This window comes from Hyperoodon ampullatus, assembly GCF_949752795.1.
Source record: "Hyperoodon ampullatus genome assembly, chromosome: 6".
In the NCBI taxonomy this organism is placed as follows: Eukaryota; Metazoa; Chordata; class Mammalia; order Artiodactyla; family Ziphiidae; genus Hyperoodon; species Hyperoodon ampullatus.
The window spans coordinates 104,454,660-104,473,210 of NC_136919.1; the positions used below are offsets into that span (position 1 = coordinate 104,454,660).

At 38.1% G+C, this 18,551-nt stretch overlaps 1 protein-coding gene across 1 annotated transcript in view; it reads left to right on the forward strand.

Annotated features, from left to right (window-relative positions):
• CENPP (centromere protein P) overlaps nt 1-18,551 on the forward strand; it is a gene marked incomplete at its 5' end in the record, with an annotated part of 232,063 nt that overhangs the window by 45,667 nt on the left and 167,845 nt on the right. The window contains one exon of the mRNA XM_079705975.1: nt 15,262-15,358. Coding sequence (XP_079562101.1) covers nt 15,262-15,358 — 97 coding nt within the window. The remainder of the gene's footprint in view (nt 1-15,261; nt 15,359-18,551) is intronic.

The window sequence follows — 18,551 nt, forward strand, 5'->3', positions numbered from 1 at the left end:
TAGAATGAGTTTGGCAGTGTTCCTTCCTCTGCAATTTTTTGGAAGAGTTTGAGAAGAATGGGTGTTAGCTCTTGTCTAAATATTTGATACAATTCACCTGTGAGGCCATCTGGTCCTGGACTTCTCCTTGTTGGAAGATTTTTAATCACAGTTTCAATTTCATTGCTTGTGATTGGTCTGTTCATATTTTCTATTTCTTCCTGGTTCAGGTTGGAAGGTTATAGCTTTCTAAGAATTTGTCCATTTCTTCCAGGTTGTCCATTTTATTGGCATAGAGTTGCTTGTAGCAGTCTCATAGGATGCTTTGTATTTCTGCCGTGTCTGTTATAACTTCTTTTTCATTTCTAATTTTATTGATTTGAGTCCTCTCCCTCTTTTTGATGTGTCTGGCTAAAGGTTTATCAATTTTGCTTATCTTCTCAAAGAACCAGCTTTTATTTTATTGATCTTTGCTATTGTTTTCTTTGTTTCTATTTTATTTATTTCTGCTCTGATCTTTATGATTTCTTTCCTTCTACTAACTTTGGGTTTTGTTTGTTCTTCTTTCTCTAATTCCTTTAGGTGTTTATTTGAGATTTTTCTTGTTTCGTGAGGTAGGCTTGTATTGCTATAAACGTCCCTCTTAGAACTGCTTTTGCTGCATCCCACAGGTTTTGTATCGTCTTGTTTTCATTGTAATTTGTCTCTAGGTATTTTTTGACTTCCTCTTTGATTTCTTCAGTGATCTCTTGGTTATTTGGTAACATATTGTTTAGCCTCCGTGTGTTTGGGTATTTTCACTGGATATTGAATTCTGGGTGACAGTTCTTTTCTTTCAGTTCTTTAAAAATGTTGTTTTACTTCCTTCTGGCCTCCATTGTTTCTGTTGAGAAATCCACTGTCTTGGAATCCTTGTTCTTCTATATGATATGTGTCTGTTTTCCTCTAACTGATTCAGGAAGTTTTCTTTTTCTTTAATTTTCAATAGTTCGATTATGATGTGTTTAAGCATGGATTTCTCTGAGTTTATTCTCCCTGGGGTTTTCTGAGCTTCTTGAATTTGGAAGTTTATGTCTTTTTACCTAATTTGACAAGTTTTCAGCTATTATTTCTCCAAATATATTTTTCACTCCACACTTCTTCTTCTTTGCTTCTGGGTCTCTGATGACATGAATGTAAAATCGTTTAGTATTGTCCTACATGTCCCTGTGGCTCCGTTCATTTAATTCATTTTTTTCCTTCTGTGTTATTCTGATTAGATCGTTTCTGTGTACTCACGACTACAATCAGGGTATTAAACAGTTCCATCAATGCATAAAAGCCCTTATACCCTCTCCCCACTCTTAAGCCATGGCAATACTTGCTCTAGTATTCCTTACTAGAATTTTTCCTTTACGAAATGTCAAATAAATGAAATCTCACAGTGTGTAACCTTTTGAGATTGGCTTCTTTACTTAGCATAATGCCTTTGAGATTCATCTATCTTTTCATTTCTGAGTAGTATTCCCTTTTATGTATAATAGTTTGTTTATCCATTCACCTAATGGAGGACATTCAGGTTATTTCCAGTTTTGGTGATTATGAATAGTGCTGCTCAATAGAGTTTTTTATGTGAATGTAAATTTTCTTTTCTCTAGGGTAATAACTGGAAGTGGGGTTGCTGGGTCATATGATAAGAATATATTTAAGCTTATAATAAACTGCCAAACTGTTTACCAGAGTGACAATACCATTTTGCATCCCCACCGGCAGTGTGTGAGAGTAACTGATAATATTTTAGTGAATTAAGTTCTGATAATCATTTGATTTTAGACCTAATATTCCTATGAATTTAATTTTTAAAGAAAAGTTTAAAAGTGTTATTCCAAATTTCTGTGCTTTGCTTTATCCTTGAGAAAGAGACATTTGGAGTTACTTTACTTTTTTGATTCCTCTAGTTGCATTTGAAATGTGCCACTGCCAACATTTTGTGAAAGAAATCCATAACATCTGTTTTACATTCAGTGAAGTTTGAACTATGCTTAGGAAAATAGATAAATTGCAATCACTCTTACAGCTCTAAGAGCCGATACACACACATACACACACACAAACACACACACTCTCTCTCTCACAAACACATACACACACACTTTCTATAATGGAAGACTATGGAGATATGAATGGGTGTGAAGGAATTGTGACTTAATCCACTTTTAAATACAGTTCTTTTAAAAAAGTTATGTAAGAGAACAGTCTTTTTCTTTCTCTTTCTTTCTCTGGGTGTCTGTAGTGTGCGTGTGTGTTTAAACTTTGGCCATTGTAGTTTTAATATTTATTTCTTGGCTCACTCCCTCATCACGTGGTTAAGAGCTTATTTTTTGCTCCCTTGTTTAATGGAGATTAAAACATCTTGTCATTTTGGCCTTGTAAGCTCTAATGAAGTAACTACTGCTCTTTATGGACCTATATTCTTTGGAGAGTAATTTCTTCTGTCAGACGTTAAAAAGTGTTATTATTATTATATTATTATTATTATTGGCTGCTGGAGGGATTTCAACTGCATAAGCTAACTTTTAACAGTCTACTTAGATTTAATACTTTACCACTGCAATTACAGTCTGGGAATCCTTATAACAGTATAGATCCCTTTCTCTCCCTGCTTCATGTTATAGTTTTTATATGAATTACATTCATATGTATGCACTGAAAACCTCATCAGACAGTTATGGTTTTTTACCCTCAACCATGATACATAATTTAAAGAATTTAAGAGTGATAGATTATTATATTTACCCAGATTTTTACCATTTCTGTTTTTCTTCCTGATGCATATATCATGGCTGTGTTCTCCTAGATGCTTTGGTGTGCAACCTGAGTAGAGGTATTCTCTTATAGTACTGTGACTGACTCCATAAATTGACATTGATATAATACTTTTATCTACTTTGCCATCCATATTCCAATTTGGTTATTTGATCTAATAATGTCCTTTATTGTATTTCCTTTTCCTCTGCAGTACGTGATCCAGGCTAGAGTCAAGTATTGCATTTAGTTGTCATGTCTTGTAGATTTCTTTAATCTAGAGCAATTCTAGAGCCTTTTATGACTTTGCCATCTTTAAAAAATACAGTTCTTCCCCCTCCCCCTCCCTGCCACTCAAATAGAATGTTTTTAATTTAGTCTTTGATTTTTTTCCCCCATCATCAATTACTGTTATGTGTTCTCTGGCAAAATACTGTATAGGTGATGTTTTGTCCTTCTCAGACAGCTGTCCCTTACAGGTGATGTTAATTTTGATCATCAGTCAAACTGTTGCCTGATTCTCCACTGTATCATCACTGTTTTTTTTTTCCTCCCTTACAACTAATAGACAGTCTATGGGGAGATACTTTATGATCATGCAGATACTACTCTTCATTAAAATTTCTGCCTATATTTAGCACCCCTGGTGATTCATATCTGATCTACTTTTTACTGTGGTGGTTGCAAAATGATGATTTTTCAATTCCAGCACTTCCCTTTACATTTCTCAATAAGCATTAGTCCTTGTGCTTGAGAAATATATCTCCCCTTTGTGACCGCCTGGAGGGGTGGGATGGGGAGGGTGGGAGGGAGGGAGATGCATGAGGGAGGGGATGTGGGAACAGATGTATATGTATGACTGATTCACTTTGTTATAAAGCAGAAACTAATAAAAAAAATAAAAATAAAAATAAATAAAAATAAAAATAAAAAAAAAAAAGAAATATATCTCCCTTCACCACTGTGTATCAATATGTGTGTATATGTGTACATATCTATTTACTATAGATATGGTATCATTCATTCTTTTTTTTAAAGGTTTATAATTCTTTACTCTTCTTTTCATATTTTTGAGCACTTCCTTATACTCAGGGATAAAAAGACTTTCCAGGCTTAAAATATACCTCTCCCTCCCCCAGGATGAAAATTTAAAAATAAATAAATACATGCGTGTTGAAAGCATATTATGTACTTTGTACTGTATTAGTCTCTAAGAATATAATTGAACAAAAGATACATAGTTTCTGACTTCATGAAGCTGACAAACTAGTAAATGATCAAAACCAATAACGTGTGGTAAATGATGATGGGATAAATGCTACGGGAATGTAAGTGCATACCTATTACGTGGCAAACATTGTATGTGCTTAGTATGTAACAGTGAACAAAACAAAACACCTCTGTCCTCATAAACTTATTTTCTAGGAAGAGGAAAAGGCAATAAATAAACTGATATATAAAATGAATAATATATTAGATAGAGATAAATGGTATGGGGGAAAATAAAGTGGTATGGGGGAAAATAAAGTGGGATGGGAAATAGAGAATGTACAGGATGAGGGAGAGGTATCCATTCTTAAATAGTATGGTCAGAGAAGGCCTCACTGAGAGGGTGACTATGAGTAAGTCAGGGAGCTAAACTTGCCTAATTGTACCCAGCTGGTTACCAACTCTAGGTACTCTCTAAAAATGAATCCTATTTTGCCTCGTATTATAATCACTTAGTATGCATATCTTATCCTTAGTGTAAATCACAAATATATGATAACAAGGACAGCGTACCTTCATATAACACATTTCGTTGGGTTTTTTCCTTTAAACTAATGACTAACCACTGAATTAGGAGAGATATTTAAACTCTGTGAAGCTCTATCTGCAAAATGAAGGAACTGGATAAAAGTATTTGCAAGCTTCTGCCCCATTCCAAAAGTTTATATGAAGGGGGCTTCCCTGGTGGCGCAGTGGTTGAGAGTCCGCCTGCCGATGCAGGGGACACGGGTTCATGCCCCGGTCCGGGAAGATCCCACATGCAGCGGAGCAGCTGGGCCCGTGAGCCATGGCCGCTGAGCCTGCGCGTCCAGAGCCTGTGCTCTGCAACGGGAGAGGCCACAACAGTGAGAGTCCCGCGTACCGCAAAAAAAAAAAAAAAGTTTATATGAAGAATAACAAATCAAAAAATAAAAATATTTCTGAGAAATAATGGAACTTATTGGAATTGGAATAATAGAGCTATTAGAAGAATATCCATGAGCTAGGTCTCCCCTTTACAACATGGAGTGATTGCCAATATTTGGGGAATGCTTCTCAGCGAAACTGGATCTACAAAGCACTGTTTCTCTGGGCCACCCACTCTACACGGAATTACTTCATCTTACAGATTCCCTGTTGTGTGATATTACTTGTGGCATAGATTCCTAAACTCCTTCAGTAAGAATACATGCCCTCCACTATTTACAATATACTCAACTGATCGAGTTACAAGGATTCTTTGAGAATGAATTCTGTATGCCAGATGCTTTCTTCACTATTTTTGTTGTTATTTTTGAAGGAAAAAAAAAGCACAGAAAAGCATAAATAGCTATAACTGGAAGGGATTTAGGACAAAACTACTCCTCAGATTAGTCATTGTACAGGTAAGCTGAATGATTATTATGCAGACATGCTCGTTTTTCATATGTCTGAGGCAATTTAGGTCATTTTCCAAGAATCATAATTTAATTAATCCCCTTACTGACACTTCCACAAGTTACTTACTATCCCAAGTTCTGATAAATTCACCAAGATTAGCTTCAAAGCAGCTTCAGAGGGCCATTTACTCAGTGATTAAGAGCTGCACCAAATTAGTCACCTTCATAGAAATATCACTATAGCTTCCACGAAGACTAGTTTGGTGAGGTCCCTCTGAGAAGCAGTTCCAATGAGTTTATTAACTCATGGTTACGGGACCATTTGGCTGAGTAACCAAGTATGGAGAGAATAAACCTCACCACTACTGTGTATGTGTTCTGGGGTAGTCTTTTTGCTCTCTACAGGAACCAACAGCTTACATGTGAAATAAACATCTATGCTCATATATATACTACATAGCTAATGTTTAAAAGTTAGTAATAAATGCATGGGAACCTATTTTAATAGGTTTTAAAAAAATTATTTGAGTATGGTAAGGCCAACAGATCAGGAAGATGATTACCATTGAAAAGATAGTTTGTTACTTAGTTGGTTCCTAAGAGGGAGGGGTACATCATGCCACTGGGGGCCACAGGGAGAAGCACTAGAGTAGGTCAGGAGACAGAGGGAGAACGGGAAACTGGTCAAGAGCCTTTACTGTGGTTTCTGAGGTAAGAAAAAGGTGAGTCAGGGTGAGCAGGCTTAGGTTGGCTAGTTTGAATAATTTCAGGAGGCTGTGGGTCATAGGGGCTGTCACTAGATGCCTCTGGTACCTAGCCCTGAGCAAGTGGATAGGGGAATAACAAATATAAAGGAGGTGGTTGAGATATGGGTTCTGGACTGGTGGTATCACGTTAGAAAAGCATTCAGGAGCAAGTTGTTTACTATCTCTAGGAATGGGCTAACCTTGGGAGGCACAGTTTCTTCAGGGTCAGCAAGGCCCCAGATGTCAAAGCATCAGAATACAGAAAATAAAAGACATGATTAATACAGAGCCCTGGCTGAGTTCTTTTAAAATTCAAGGCATAGCTGTCAGTGAAAGTAGCAGAGTTAGTAAGTACCTTTGAAGATTCTCTCCTCTGTAAAAGCAACAAAAAAACTGGCCAAAACTGTCAGAATCAAATTTTTTGGAATTCTAGAAATGAACCAAAGGGTTGTAGCAATCAGGGAGCATTTATTCGGGGGAAAAAAGGCAGAATCTTGATAACAAGAGTGAGCTTTGTGTTTTTTAAATGCCCTATACCTATCTCTCCTTTACCAGCTCTGTGTTAGCCTTGACAACAAAAAGCCTGTAAGCCTGGTGATAACCAGCAAGCCTGGCAGCCACCAGAGGGAGCAGAATAGGTTCAAACTCCTTCAAAGCCACATTCCCAGCAAATTGTCATTGTTTGACCTGTTTCTTTATTCCCTGGAAGATCTCACTTTGACCTGACTCAGAACTAATCTAGCTTGAAAGGCTTTTCTCTGGGAGAATTTGTTGAAGATATTTGGACGCTTTTTTTTTTGGTCCACACTATGAAGCTTGTGGGATCTTAGTTCCCCGACCAGGGATCGAACCTGGGCCCCAGCAGTGAAAGCACTGAGTCCTAACCACTGGACTGCCAGGGTTACCCTGGAGGCAATTTTTAAACTTCATGGGTGCCTGAGGCGGTGGATAACAGCTGGGGCAATTAATAGGTTAATGAAAAAGCTTAAAAGGAAAAGCTGTAGAATGCAATGGGTAGGGACTTCAAAAATCTCTGACCTATCCCTGGGAATCTAGAAGGCTGGGTTGTGTGCATGCTCAGGAAAGGCCTGAGATGGCCTAAGTTCTCACTACTGGCTGACCGTGAGGCTGTGCAAAAGCAGGAAGTGAAAGCTAAGGTAGTATTGTCATTTGCCTTGCTGAGTATTGAAGCTATGCCCAACAGAAAGCCCCTTGGCAAAGACTTGGAGACATGGGTTCAAAGTGTTTAAGTAAATCTCTGTCCAAATATTAGCTAATTGAGCAGAGACTTACGTAGTCACGCACAACAAAAAATAGACTCTACAGATTGGTTCAGAAAAGTCACTAAACCAACAAAAGGAACAAAAAGCACAACAGCAAACCCTGGGGAGAGGGGGAATCTGATTCCAGGAATTGCCACACTATAGTGTTTAAAATGTTCAGTTTTCAACAAAAATTACACAACAGACAGAACGAAAAACAAAATAAGAAAGTAAGGCCCATGCACAGGGAAAAAAGTAATCAATCAATAGAAACTGTCCCTGAGGAAGCCCAGACTTTGGATTTATTAGACAAAGAAACTGTTTTAAATATGCTCAAAGAGTTAAAGGAAACTAAGTGAATGATGGCTCTGGCAGCAAATTTTCTTAATTTTCTTCATGTGAGAATGTCTTTACTCTCATTCTTGAGGAAGCTTCTTTCTGGATATAGAATTCTAGTTGGACAGTTCTGTTCTTTCAACACTTAAAAAATGTTGTGCCACTTGCTTCTGGCCTCCATGGTTTTTGATGAGAAATAGACAGTTATTCAAACCATTGTTCCCTTATTTGTAATATCTCATTTCTCTCTGCCTGCTTTCAAGGACTTTCTTTGTCTTTAATTTTTAGAAATGTGATCATCATTTCTCTGGGCTTAGACATCTTTGGGAATCTGTAGGTATATTTTTTTAGTCAAATTTAGGAAGTACTCAGTCCTTTTTTCTTCAAATATTTTTTCAGTCCCAGGCCCTTTCCCCTCTCCTTCTGAGGCTGATGACATGAAGGTTAAACCTTTGTTTGTTTGTTTGTTTTTTGGGTTTTTTTTTTTGCTGGACGCGGGCCTCTCACTGTTGTGGCCTCTCCCGTTGCGAAGCACAGGCTCCGGACATGCAGGCTCAGCGGCCATGGCTCATGGGCCCAGCCGCTCTGCGGCATGTGGGATCTTCCCGGACCAGGGCACGAACCCGTGTCCCCTGCATGGGCAGGCGGACTCTCAACCACTGCGCCACCAGGGAAGCCCGAGGTTAAACCTTTTGTTATTATTTCACAACTCTCTGAGGATCTCTTACCTTTTTTTCCCCACAATTTTTTTTCTCTCTGTTGGTATTGAATAATTTCTATTGGTCTATCTTTAAATTTCTTTCCCCTGCCATCTCCATTCTGCTATGAACACTTCTGATGAGGTGTTTTTTTTTTTTTTTTTTTTTGACTGCATTGGGTCTTCATTGCTGCACGTGGACTTACTGTAGTTGCGGTGAGGGGGGCTACACTTTGTTGCAGTGCGCGGGCTTCTCATTGCGGTGGCTTCTCTTGTTGCAGAGCACGGGCTCTAGGCGTGCAGGCTTCAGTAGTTGTGGCACGTGGGCTCAGTAGTTGTGGCTCGTGGGCTCTAGAGCACAGGCTCAGTAGCTGTGGCACACGGGCTTAGCTGCTCCGCAGCATGTGAGATCTTCCCAGACAAGTGCTCGAACCTGTGTCCCCTGCATTGGTAGGCGGATTCTTAACCACTGTGCCACCAGGGAAGCCCACTGTGATGAGATTTGTATTTAAGTTATTGTATTTTGCAGTTCTAATTGTATTTTGCAGTTGAATCTTCTTTTTATCTTTTATTTCTTTGTTGATATTTTCTATTTTTGTATTTCTTTAAACCATGTTCATGATAGCTTGTTACAGCATTTTTACGATTTTTATGTTGTTTTAAGAGTTTTCTCTATATTTTGGGTTCTAGACCCTTTTCAGTATATATTTTGCAAATACCACTGTGTAGTTTGTCTTTCCACTCTTGATAATGTCGTTTGATGCACAGAAGTTTTAATTTTTATGATGTCTACATTATCTATATTTTATTTTGATGTTCATGATTTTATTGTCATTTGAGAAACCACAGCCAACTCTAAGGTTGATATTTGCCTCTGTGTTTTCTTCTGAGAATTTATAGTTTTAGCTTTTATGTTTAGGTCGTTGATCCATTTAGAGTTTAGAGCATATGGTGCAAAGTAAGGGTGTCACATCATTCTTTAGCATTTGGATATCTGGTTGTCCCAGTACCAGTTTTTGAAGAGACTATTCTTACCCCCATTGAATGGTTTTGGCACTCTTGTTGAAAATCAGTTGACCGTAGATCTATGATTTTATTTCTGGACTCTCAGTTCTCTTCCCTTGATCCATATGCTTATGCTTTTGCTTATTACCAACAGTACTAGTTGCCTAATTGGGAGGATTAGGGACACGGCTCCCCTTTGGCATTAGGGTTCTGTACTGCATGGTTTCCCTTTTCTCATCTTTTTTTTTTTTTTTCTTTTTTCTTAACTGCATCAAAAATTTTATTGCCGGGGCTTCCCTGGTGGCGCAGCGGTTGAGAGTCTGCCTGCCGATGCAGGGGACACGGGTTCGTGTCCCGGTCTGGGAAGATCCCACATGCCGCGGAGCAGCTGGGCCCGTGAGCCATGGCCGCTGAGCCTGCGCGTCCGGAGGCCTGTGCTCCGCAACGGGAGAGGCCACAACAGTGAGAGGTCCGTGTACCGCAAAAAAAAAAAAAATTTTATTGCCTAATTTTTGAAAACTTTTGCTATTAAGTAATAAACCACCAAAGAACCTTTATTAATATTGTGTCCAGTAGATTAAGTTGCATGATTTTTAACATTGTTTTTTTTTTCTATTGAGATATAGTTGATATATAACATTATATTAGTTTCAGGTGTACAATATAATGACTAGATGTATGTATAAATTGTGAAATGATCATTACAATTACTCTAGTTAACATGTATAACCACACAGTTACTTTTTTTTTTTTCTGATGAGAACTTTTAACATTTTCTCTTCTAGCAACTTTCAAATATACAATACAGTATTATTAACTACAGTCACCATGATGTATATTACATCCCATGACGTACTTATTTTATAACTAGGAGTTTGTACCTTTTGACCACCGTCACCCATTTTGCCGACCTCATAACCCCCTGCCTCTGGCAACCACCAGTGTGTTCTCCGCAACTGAGTTTGTTTTTTGTTTGTTTGTTTTTTAGATTCCACATACTAGTGAGATCATACAGTATTTATCTTTCTGTCTCTGACTTATTTTACTGAGCATAATGTCCTCGAGGTCCAGCCATGTTGTTACAAATATCAGGATTTCCTTCTTATGGATGAATAATATTCTATTAGATAGATAGATAGATAGATAGATAGATAGATAGATAGATAGGGATATGTATCTCCCTGTGTGTGTATATCTATCTATCTTGGAGGAAATCAAGAGTAATATTCTAGTGAACACACAAATAAGAAAGTGAAACAGCTTTATTGCACCTATGGAGAAAGTTTTAGTGGTCTGGATGGAAGATCAAACCAGCCACAACATTTCCTTAAAGCCAAAGTCTAATCCACATCAGGGCCCTAACTCTCTTTAATTCCATGAAGGATGAGAGAGGTGAGGAAGCTACAGAAGAAAAGTTTGAAGCTAGCAGAGTTTGGTTCATGAGGTTTAAGGAAATAAGCCATCTCCATAATATAAAAATACAAGGTGAAGCAGCAAGGGCTGATGTAGAAACTGCAGCAAGTTATCCAGAAGATATAGCTAAGATAATCCATGAAGGTGGCTACACTAAACAACAGATTTTCAGTGTAGACAAAACAGCCTTATATCGGAAGAAGATACCATCTAGGACTTTCATAGCTAGAGAGGAAAAGTCGATGCCTGGCTTCAAAGCTTCAAAGGACAGGCTGACTCTCTTGTTAGGGGCTAATGCCACTGGTAACCTTAAGTTGAAGCCAGTGTTCATTTACCATTCCAAAATTTGTAGGGCCCTTAAGAATTATACTAAATCTCTTCTGCCTGTGCTCTATAAATGGAAAGCCTGGATGACAGCATGTCTGTTTACAGCATGGTTTACTAAATATTTTAAGCCCATTGTTGAGGCCTACTGCTTAGAAAAAAGATTCCTTTCAAAATATTATTGCTCATTGACAATGCAGTTGGCCACCCAAGAGCTCTGATGGAGATGGACAATGATATTAATGTTGTTTTCATGCCTGCTAACACAACATCCATTCTGCAGCCCATGGATCAAGGGGTCATTTCAACTTTCAAGTCTTATTATTTAAGAAATATATTTTGTGAGGCTGTAGCTGCCATAGATAGTGAATTCTTCTGATGGATCTGGGCAAAGTCAGTTGAAAACCTGGAAAGGATTCACCATTCTGGATGCCATTAAGAACATTCATGGGACTTTCCTGGTGGTCAAGTGTTAAAGAATCCACCTTCCAATGCAGAGGACATGGGTTTGACCCCTGGTTGGGGAACTAGGTTCCCACATGCCGTGGGGCAACTAAGCCCACGCGCCACAACTACTGAGCTTGTGCGCTCCTCAACTAGAGAGCCCGCGTGCTGCAAACTACAGAGCCCACGTGCCCTGGAGCCTGCACACCACAACTAGAGAAGAGAAAACCCCCACGCAACAGCTAGAGGGAATCCTGTGTGCCGCAATGAAAGATCCTGCATGCCTCAACAAAGATCCCACATGCCGCAATTAAGACCCAACGTAGCCAAAAGAAAAAAGAAAAAAAAAGAAAAAAAACAAAAAAGAAAGCATATTCATGATTCATTGGAAGAGGTGAAAAGATCAACATTAACAGGAGTTTGGAAGAAGTTGATTCCAATGTTGATTCGTGGATGATTTTGAGGGGTTCAAGACTTCAGTGGAGGAAGTAACTGCAAGTGTGGTGGAAATAGCAAGAGACCTAGAATTAGAAGTGGAGCCTGAAGATGTGACTGAATTGCTACAATCTCGTGACAAAACTTTTAATGGATGAGGAGTTGCTTCTTATGGATGAAGAAAAAGAAAGTGGTTTCTTGAGATGGAATCTACTCCTAGTGAAGATGCTGTGAAGATTGTTGAAATGACAAAAAAGGATTTAGACTGTGACATAAATCTAGTTGATAAAGCAGTGGCAGGGTTTGAGAGTATTGATGCTAGTTTTGAAAGAAGTTCTGTGGGTGAAATGCTATCAAACAGCATTGCATGTTACAGAGAAATCGTTCATGAAAGGAAGAGTCACTTGATGCATCAAGCTTCATTGTCGTCTTATTTGAAGAATAAGGGTGGTGGTTGCCACAGCCATGCCAACTTTTAGTAAACATCCCTCATCAGTCAGCATCCGTCAGTGCCGAGGAGAGACCCTCCACCAGCAAAAAGATTTGCTGAATGCTCAGATGATGGATAGCAGTTTTTAGCAGTAAAGTGATTTTTTTTCTTGTGAACTTTTTCCTCTTTATTGTGAACATTAGATCAGTTTAATATTCAGGAGTCCTCAATCAGATATGGACTGATTGGGTCCAGATATATAGCAAGTGTATTTATATCTTATAGAAACTTAGTTTTAAGCTGAAATATAGTAGACATACAATATTATGTTAGTTTCAGGTGTACTACATAGTGTTTTAACATTCTCATACATTATGACATGTTTACCATGGTAAGTCTAGTACCCACATCCATTCCCACACAAAGTTGCTACAATTTTATTGACCATATTCCTTATGCTGTATATTACATCTCTGTGGCTTATTTATTTTATAACTGGAAGTTTGTACCCTGCACCTATTTCTCCCCCACTCCTAAAGTATTTTTTAATTAAGATATGTACCTTGTTTTTTTAACTTAATTTATTTATTTTTATTTATTATTTTTGGCTGTGTTAGGCCTTCATTGCGGCACACGGACTTTCTCTAGTTGCGGCAAGCAGGGTATACTCTTTGTTGCAGTGTGTGGGCTTCTCATTGCTTCTCATTGCTTCTCTTGTTGCAGAGCACGGGCTCTAGAGTGCACGGGCTTCAGTAGATGTGGCACATGGGCTCCATAATTGTGGCTTGTGGGTTCTAGAGCACAGGCTCAGTAGTTGTGGTGCACAGGCTTATTTGCTCCGCGGCACGTGGGCTCTTCCCAGACCAGGGCTCGAACCCGGGTCCCCTGCATTGGCAGGTGGATTCTTAACCACTGCGCCACCAGGGAAGACCTGTACCTTGATTTTTTTTTTCTTTTTTAGACATGAAGCTATAGTGTAACATAACTTTAATATGCAGGAAACTAAAAAAAAAATCTGTACGATTCGCTTTATTGCGATGTTTGCTTTATTGTGGTGGTCCGGAACTGAATCTGCAATATCTCTGAGGTATGCTTATATTTAGATCCTCTGCCTGTTTTATCTGATTGTTTGGACTTTTTGCTATTGGGTTATGTGAGTTCTTTATATATTTTGCATATTAACCCCATCAGATATTTGGTTTGCAAGTATTTTGTCCCATTCGCCAAGTCACCTTTTCATTTTGTTGATGGTTTCATTTACTGTGCAGAGACTTTTTAGTTTGATGTAGTCCCGTGTTTATTTTTGCTTTGTTGCCTTAGCTTTTGGCGTCACGTCCAAATAATCATCACTAAAACCAGTGTCTTCACTCCTCATCTTGTATGACTTCTGCTGGCTAGAAGGAGCAGTCTTTCCCTGGGCCTTTTTGTTTGTTTTTTTTTTAATTTCAGTCTGCTCTAGCATCCAGATTGGGATGTACAAGAGGTAAAAATGAAGCCTAAGGAACTCATTATCTGGTCCTCCCTTAATTCCTGATGTCTCTACCTGTTTTGCTGCTTCTGTCCACATATCAGAATCTTCCAATATTTGCTTTATGTGTTATTTCCATGTTTCTAAATTGTAATTAATGGGAACATTCAGGTTCAATGTGCTTCCTCTACTGTGACTAGAATGGGAACTCTACTCCCACAATCATTTATTGAATGAATGATTAAATGAACACATGCATCTTGCCTATAAGTTGCTCAGAAGTGTTTGTAGGTGTCAATATAACAATAGGTATAGTATTAAGAGAATTGAGCTAAATTCCTATGGGAGCTCATAGGCATAGGAATGAAATTATTTCTAGCTATTTTGGAATAGGACATATGGTGTGGTGGTGAGACACAATAATTCTGTGACACCAACTGGGTGTCCTGTAATTCAGTTCAATTCTGACACTACCCAGATTTTGCAGAGACCCACAGGTTAAGGGCAGAGTCCTCCATAAGACTGCTAGACTTCAGTAAAAGTTACAACCCAGAAACAGCCAAATGGAAACAATTCATAGACCAAGGTCTAGGGGTGGGGTGGGGTGCCGTGGGGGCTGGGGGAGGAGGATAGACATAGAGCTTCTGTGCCCTCTCTTCATGGAATCTGGGCACATCAGCCTCCTAGCACATCCACATGTTCACCAACCTGAAAGTGCCACTGAGTTTTGTTGTCCAGACGTTTTATTTGGGTTACCTTACATAGGTGTCATGATTGGCCATGTGATTAAACTCCTCCAGCTCTCTTCTCTTGCCTGGAGAACTGGTGAGCCCACAGTTCCAACTTTTTAATCATGTGGTTGGTCTTTCTGGTGAACAGTCCCCATCCTAAGGCTACCTAGGGACCACCTTGATTCACCTCATTAGCATAAAAAGGCACTCTTGTCACTCAGGAATTCCAAGAGTGTTTGAAGCTCTGTGTTAGGAACTAGTGACAAAGACCAGATATTTTCTTTATTATACCACAGGTCATCAAATGAGATATCAAGGAGAAAGTGGCATTTGTGTGATATCTTGAAAGATGGGTAGGATTTAAACATTTGAAGGTGGAGAACAGGGAATTCCAGCCTGAGAAATCACACAGGGGCACATACTCAAAAGGGCAGAGTTCAGTGTATAGAAATATATTAAGTACTTTTTTAGCTTTAGTTTCAGATCTATAAAAAACAATAATAAGATAAAGCCAGATGGAGGGCTTAAATGAACGATAATAAATGATATTTATTAATCATAGAGCCTTTTATTTTTACAGAGCAGAAGAAAGAAGAGATCTGTTTATGTTTTTCCGAAGCCTACACTTCTTTGTGGAATGGTGTGAATATCGTAAGCGCACATTTAAACGTTTCAAGGTAGGGTCTAAAGTCTTTCAATTTAAACGTATATGGAAAGTGAAGCTGATGTTAATTTGGGGGTTTAAGATAACATTCTTAAAGTTTTCAAACAATAGGAAATGTTTTTATTGGCTTCTAGATTTGCAGTTATTTGGAATAAATGAAGGAGGAATGCTTCTGTACACGTCAGTTAACCATTTATATTGAAAGAATATAGTCTTATTTATTTTACAGTACACATTTTGAAAAATTAATCTGTCAAGGACACTTGAAGTAAAATGCCAAATGCTAATAAAGGACATAGGCATAGCAGCCTTGTAACGTCACAGTGTAATCTTTACTTCCTGAGCCACACTCTGTATTTTGAGCTTCTTATTTATTGTATTTTTCAAGTTTAAATATTGAAGTCTGATTCTTGTAAAGTAACGCTTCTTAGGTCTGATACAGATACATTCAGAGACTTTTTTTTAATTCCCTTTGTTTGTTTCCTGTCATAACTAGAACTATAGTTGGCTGCATTGTAATTCCCCAGGTCCTACTTAGTTAGATAATATCAAATTATTGACAGCAGTGATGCACACTGAAACCAGTTCTGAAAGAGTTAACATAAATAATATCTCAAGGTTCAGGTTCCCTCAAACTCCTGAGTCCTGATTATTGTTTTTATGACTGGTACTAATTCTCATTTATTTTGGATTCTTTTTTTTTATCATCATCATCATTATTTGCATTTTATTTGGTTGAGCTAGTAATATCTGTCAAGCATAAGATTTTCTTTAGAATGAAACATGTCAGTACCTGTACTGTACCTGTACTGTGGTCCCTTGAGGAGTGCTCAGGATTATGTTGTTTACTTGCAGGTGCTCTTGCACCAGAAAAATTAAATAGCTCTTCTTCAGAATTGGTAAAGTACAATAATGATTGAGGAGTCTGCTGGCAGTTATGGTGATGAATCACCTAATACGGCCATTTCCTTATACATTAGAATGGGTTGTGGGAAATGTGAGCACTAGTCCCATTTTCAAACTGATTTTCCTCTAGGTGCTTTTAAGGCAAGTGTAGAAGTATAATTGGTATGTTTTTCCTGTAGAGGATAAAGTGCTTCTTTGAGCAGGTCCTTTGCTGGTGACAAGGTTACTTGAATGGAAAGAAACATCACATTGTTGTGCAACCATCACCAGTAAAAATCTGTCCCATTAAACACTAATTTGCCATTCCTTCATTCTCTCAATAGTGTCCTTTGATGCATAGAAATTCTTAATTTTGATGAAGTCCAATTTATTTTCTTTTCTTTTGTAGCCTGTGCTTTTGGTGTCATATCCAGGAAATCATTGCCAAATTCAACATCATAAAGAATTTTCTCTTTATTTTTTCCTGAGAGTTTTATAGTTTAGCTCTTAAGTTTAGGTGTTTAATCCAGTTTGAGTTAATTTTTATATATTCTTTAAGCCAGCAGTCCAACTTCATTCTTATACATGTGGATATCCAGTTTTCCTAGCATTGCTTGCTGAAGAGACTGTCCTTTCCTCATTGAGTGGTCTTGACACCTTTGTCAAAAATCATTTGACTATATATGCAAAGGTTTGTTTCTGGATTCATTATTCTATTCCATTGGTCTGTACATCTGTCCTTATGCCAGTATCACACTTTTGTTTACTGTAGCTTTGTAGTTACATTTTGAAATGAGGAAGTGTGAATCCTCCAATTTTGTTCTTCCTTTCAAATTTCTTTTTGGTGTTTGGAGTCCCTTGAGATTCCATATGAATTTTGGTGGGTTTTTTCGGTTCTTCAAAAAATGTCGTTGGGAGTTTGATAGGGATTGCTTTTGAAACCACTAGGTGGTGTTTCGGAGGGTTCCAAGGAGCTCCAGTCCTTTATATCTCATCGTGGAAAGAATTCAGCAAGAGACAAAGTGATAGATAAGAAGTGATTTATTAGAATAGGATGCTTGTGAGGCTTAAAAGCAGGTGGGCTAGGGGGTGATGCGCCCTGAGAACTTAGTTGGCTACAGTTTTATAATCACAGGAAAAGTAGGGAGGAGGAAAATACCACCTTCTTCCTCATTCTTGAGTAGATGTCACACTTCCATCAACTCCTCCTCCAGGTTGGACAGGGGAGTTTTCTTGTCCCTATGTGGTCAAGCCAGGACTGTCATGGCGCTATGGAAACATTATTTCAGGTCTCCATACAATGAGGGTCTTTCACCTTGAAATGTCACCTTTCCATAAATTATTGTTTTTTATGTGTGCAGAGAGCATGTCCTAGGGGTCATTAACTTACTGAGCTCACTGGGCAGGATGTGGGTCTCATGCCACCATTGTTTATAGTTTGGGGGCATGTCTTATGTTTCTGTTGCATGGTTTTGTTGCTAAGCAGGCATGCTTGGTTTTGTGGTTAAGCAAACCTGCTTTCTTGAGCGATCATTAACTTACAGGGGTCTCCCATACTTTTCCTTACAATCCCCTAGTGGGATTAACTGTTTAATCACCTGCTTTGTCCCTTTACTCTGTTCCTATCATTTTGAAGTTGTTTTGGGTAGTGCTGACATATTAACTATTCAGTCTTCCATTCATGAACACAAGATGTCTTCCCATTTATGCATATCTTCTTTAGTTTCTTTCAGGAATGTTTGTAAGGGTAAAATATTTTTAATTTTAATCCTCTGTTTAATTATCAGTGTCAAGAATGAAGCAATATCTATTTAAGATAATGGGGATCGGCATATATTTTACTTCATTATTTTATTTGTGACTTAAAGGTGTATATAAGGTTGTCGGGTACCTAGGTTCATATCTTCTTATCTAGAAGTCTCAAAACTATTTTTTAAGATAATTCCATAATTCAGACTTTTAAACCAGTGCTCTTTCCTAATTGCTATTTTATATAAACCACTGGCTTTTAAATTCTCTAAAATTTGAGAGTTATTTTATGGTGCTTTTCCCCTTTAAGTTTAGTAATATAAAGAACATAGGAATACATTATTATTCTGACATCTGAAAATGGGAAGGAAGTCTCTCCTGACCCGTTTCCCCAGTGTTGGTTCCACCACTCAGCAATCCTTTATTAAGGTTGTTTTTCCAGATAAAGTTATAATTTATTTCTATTGATTTATTCAAGATTGTGATAGTTTAAATATTCTATTTTTCCAAATAAAACAGAGCCCTTCTGTTTAAATGGATTTTATTTTGCACTATTTACTATATACTCAATT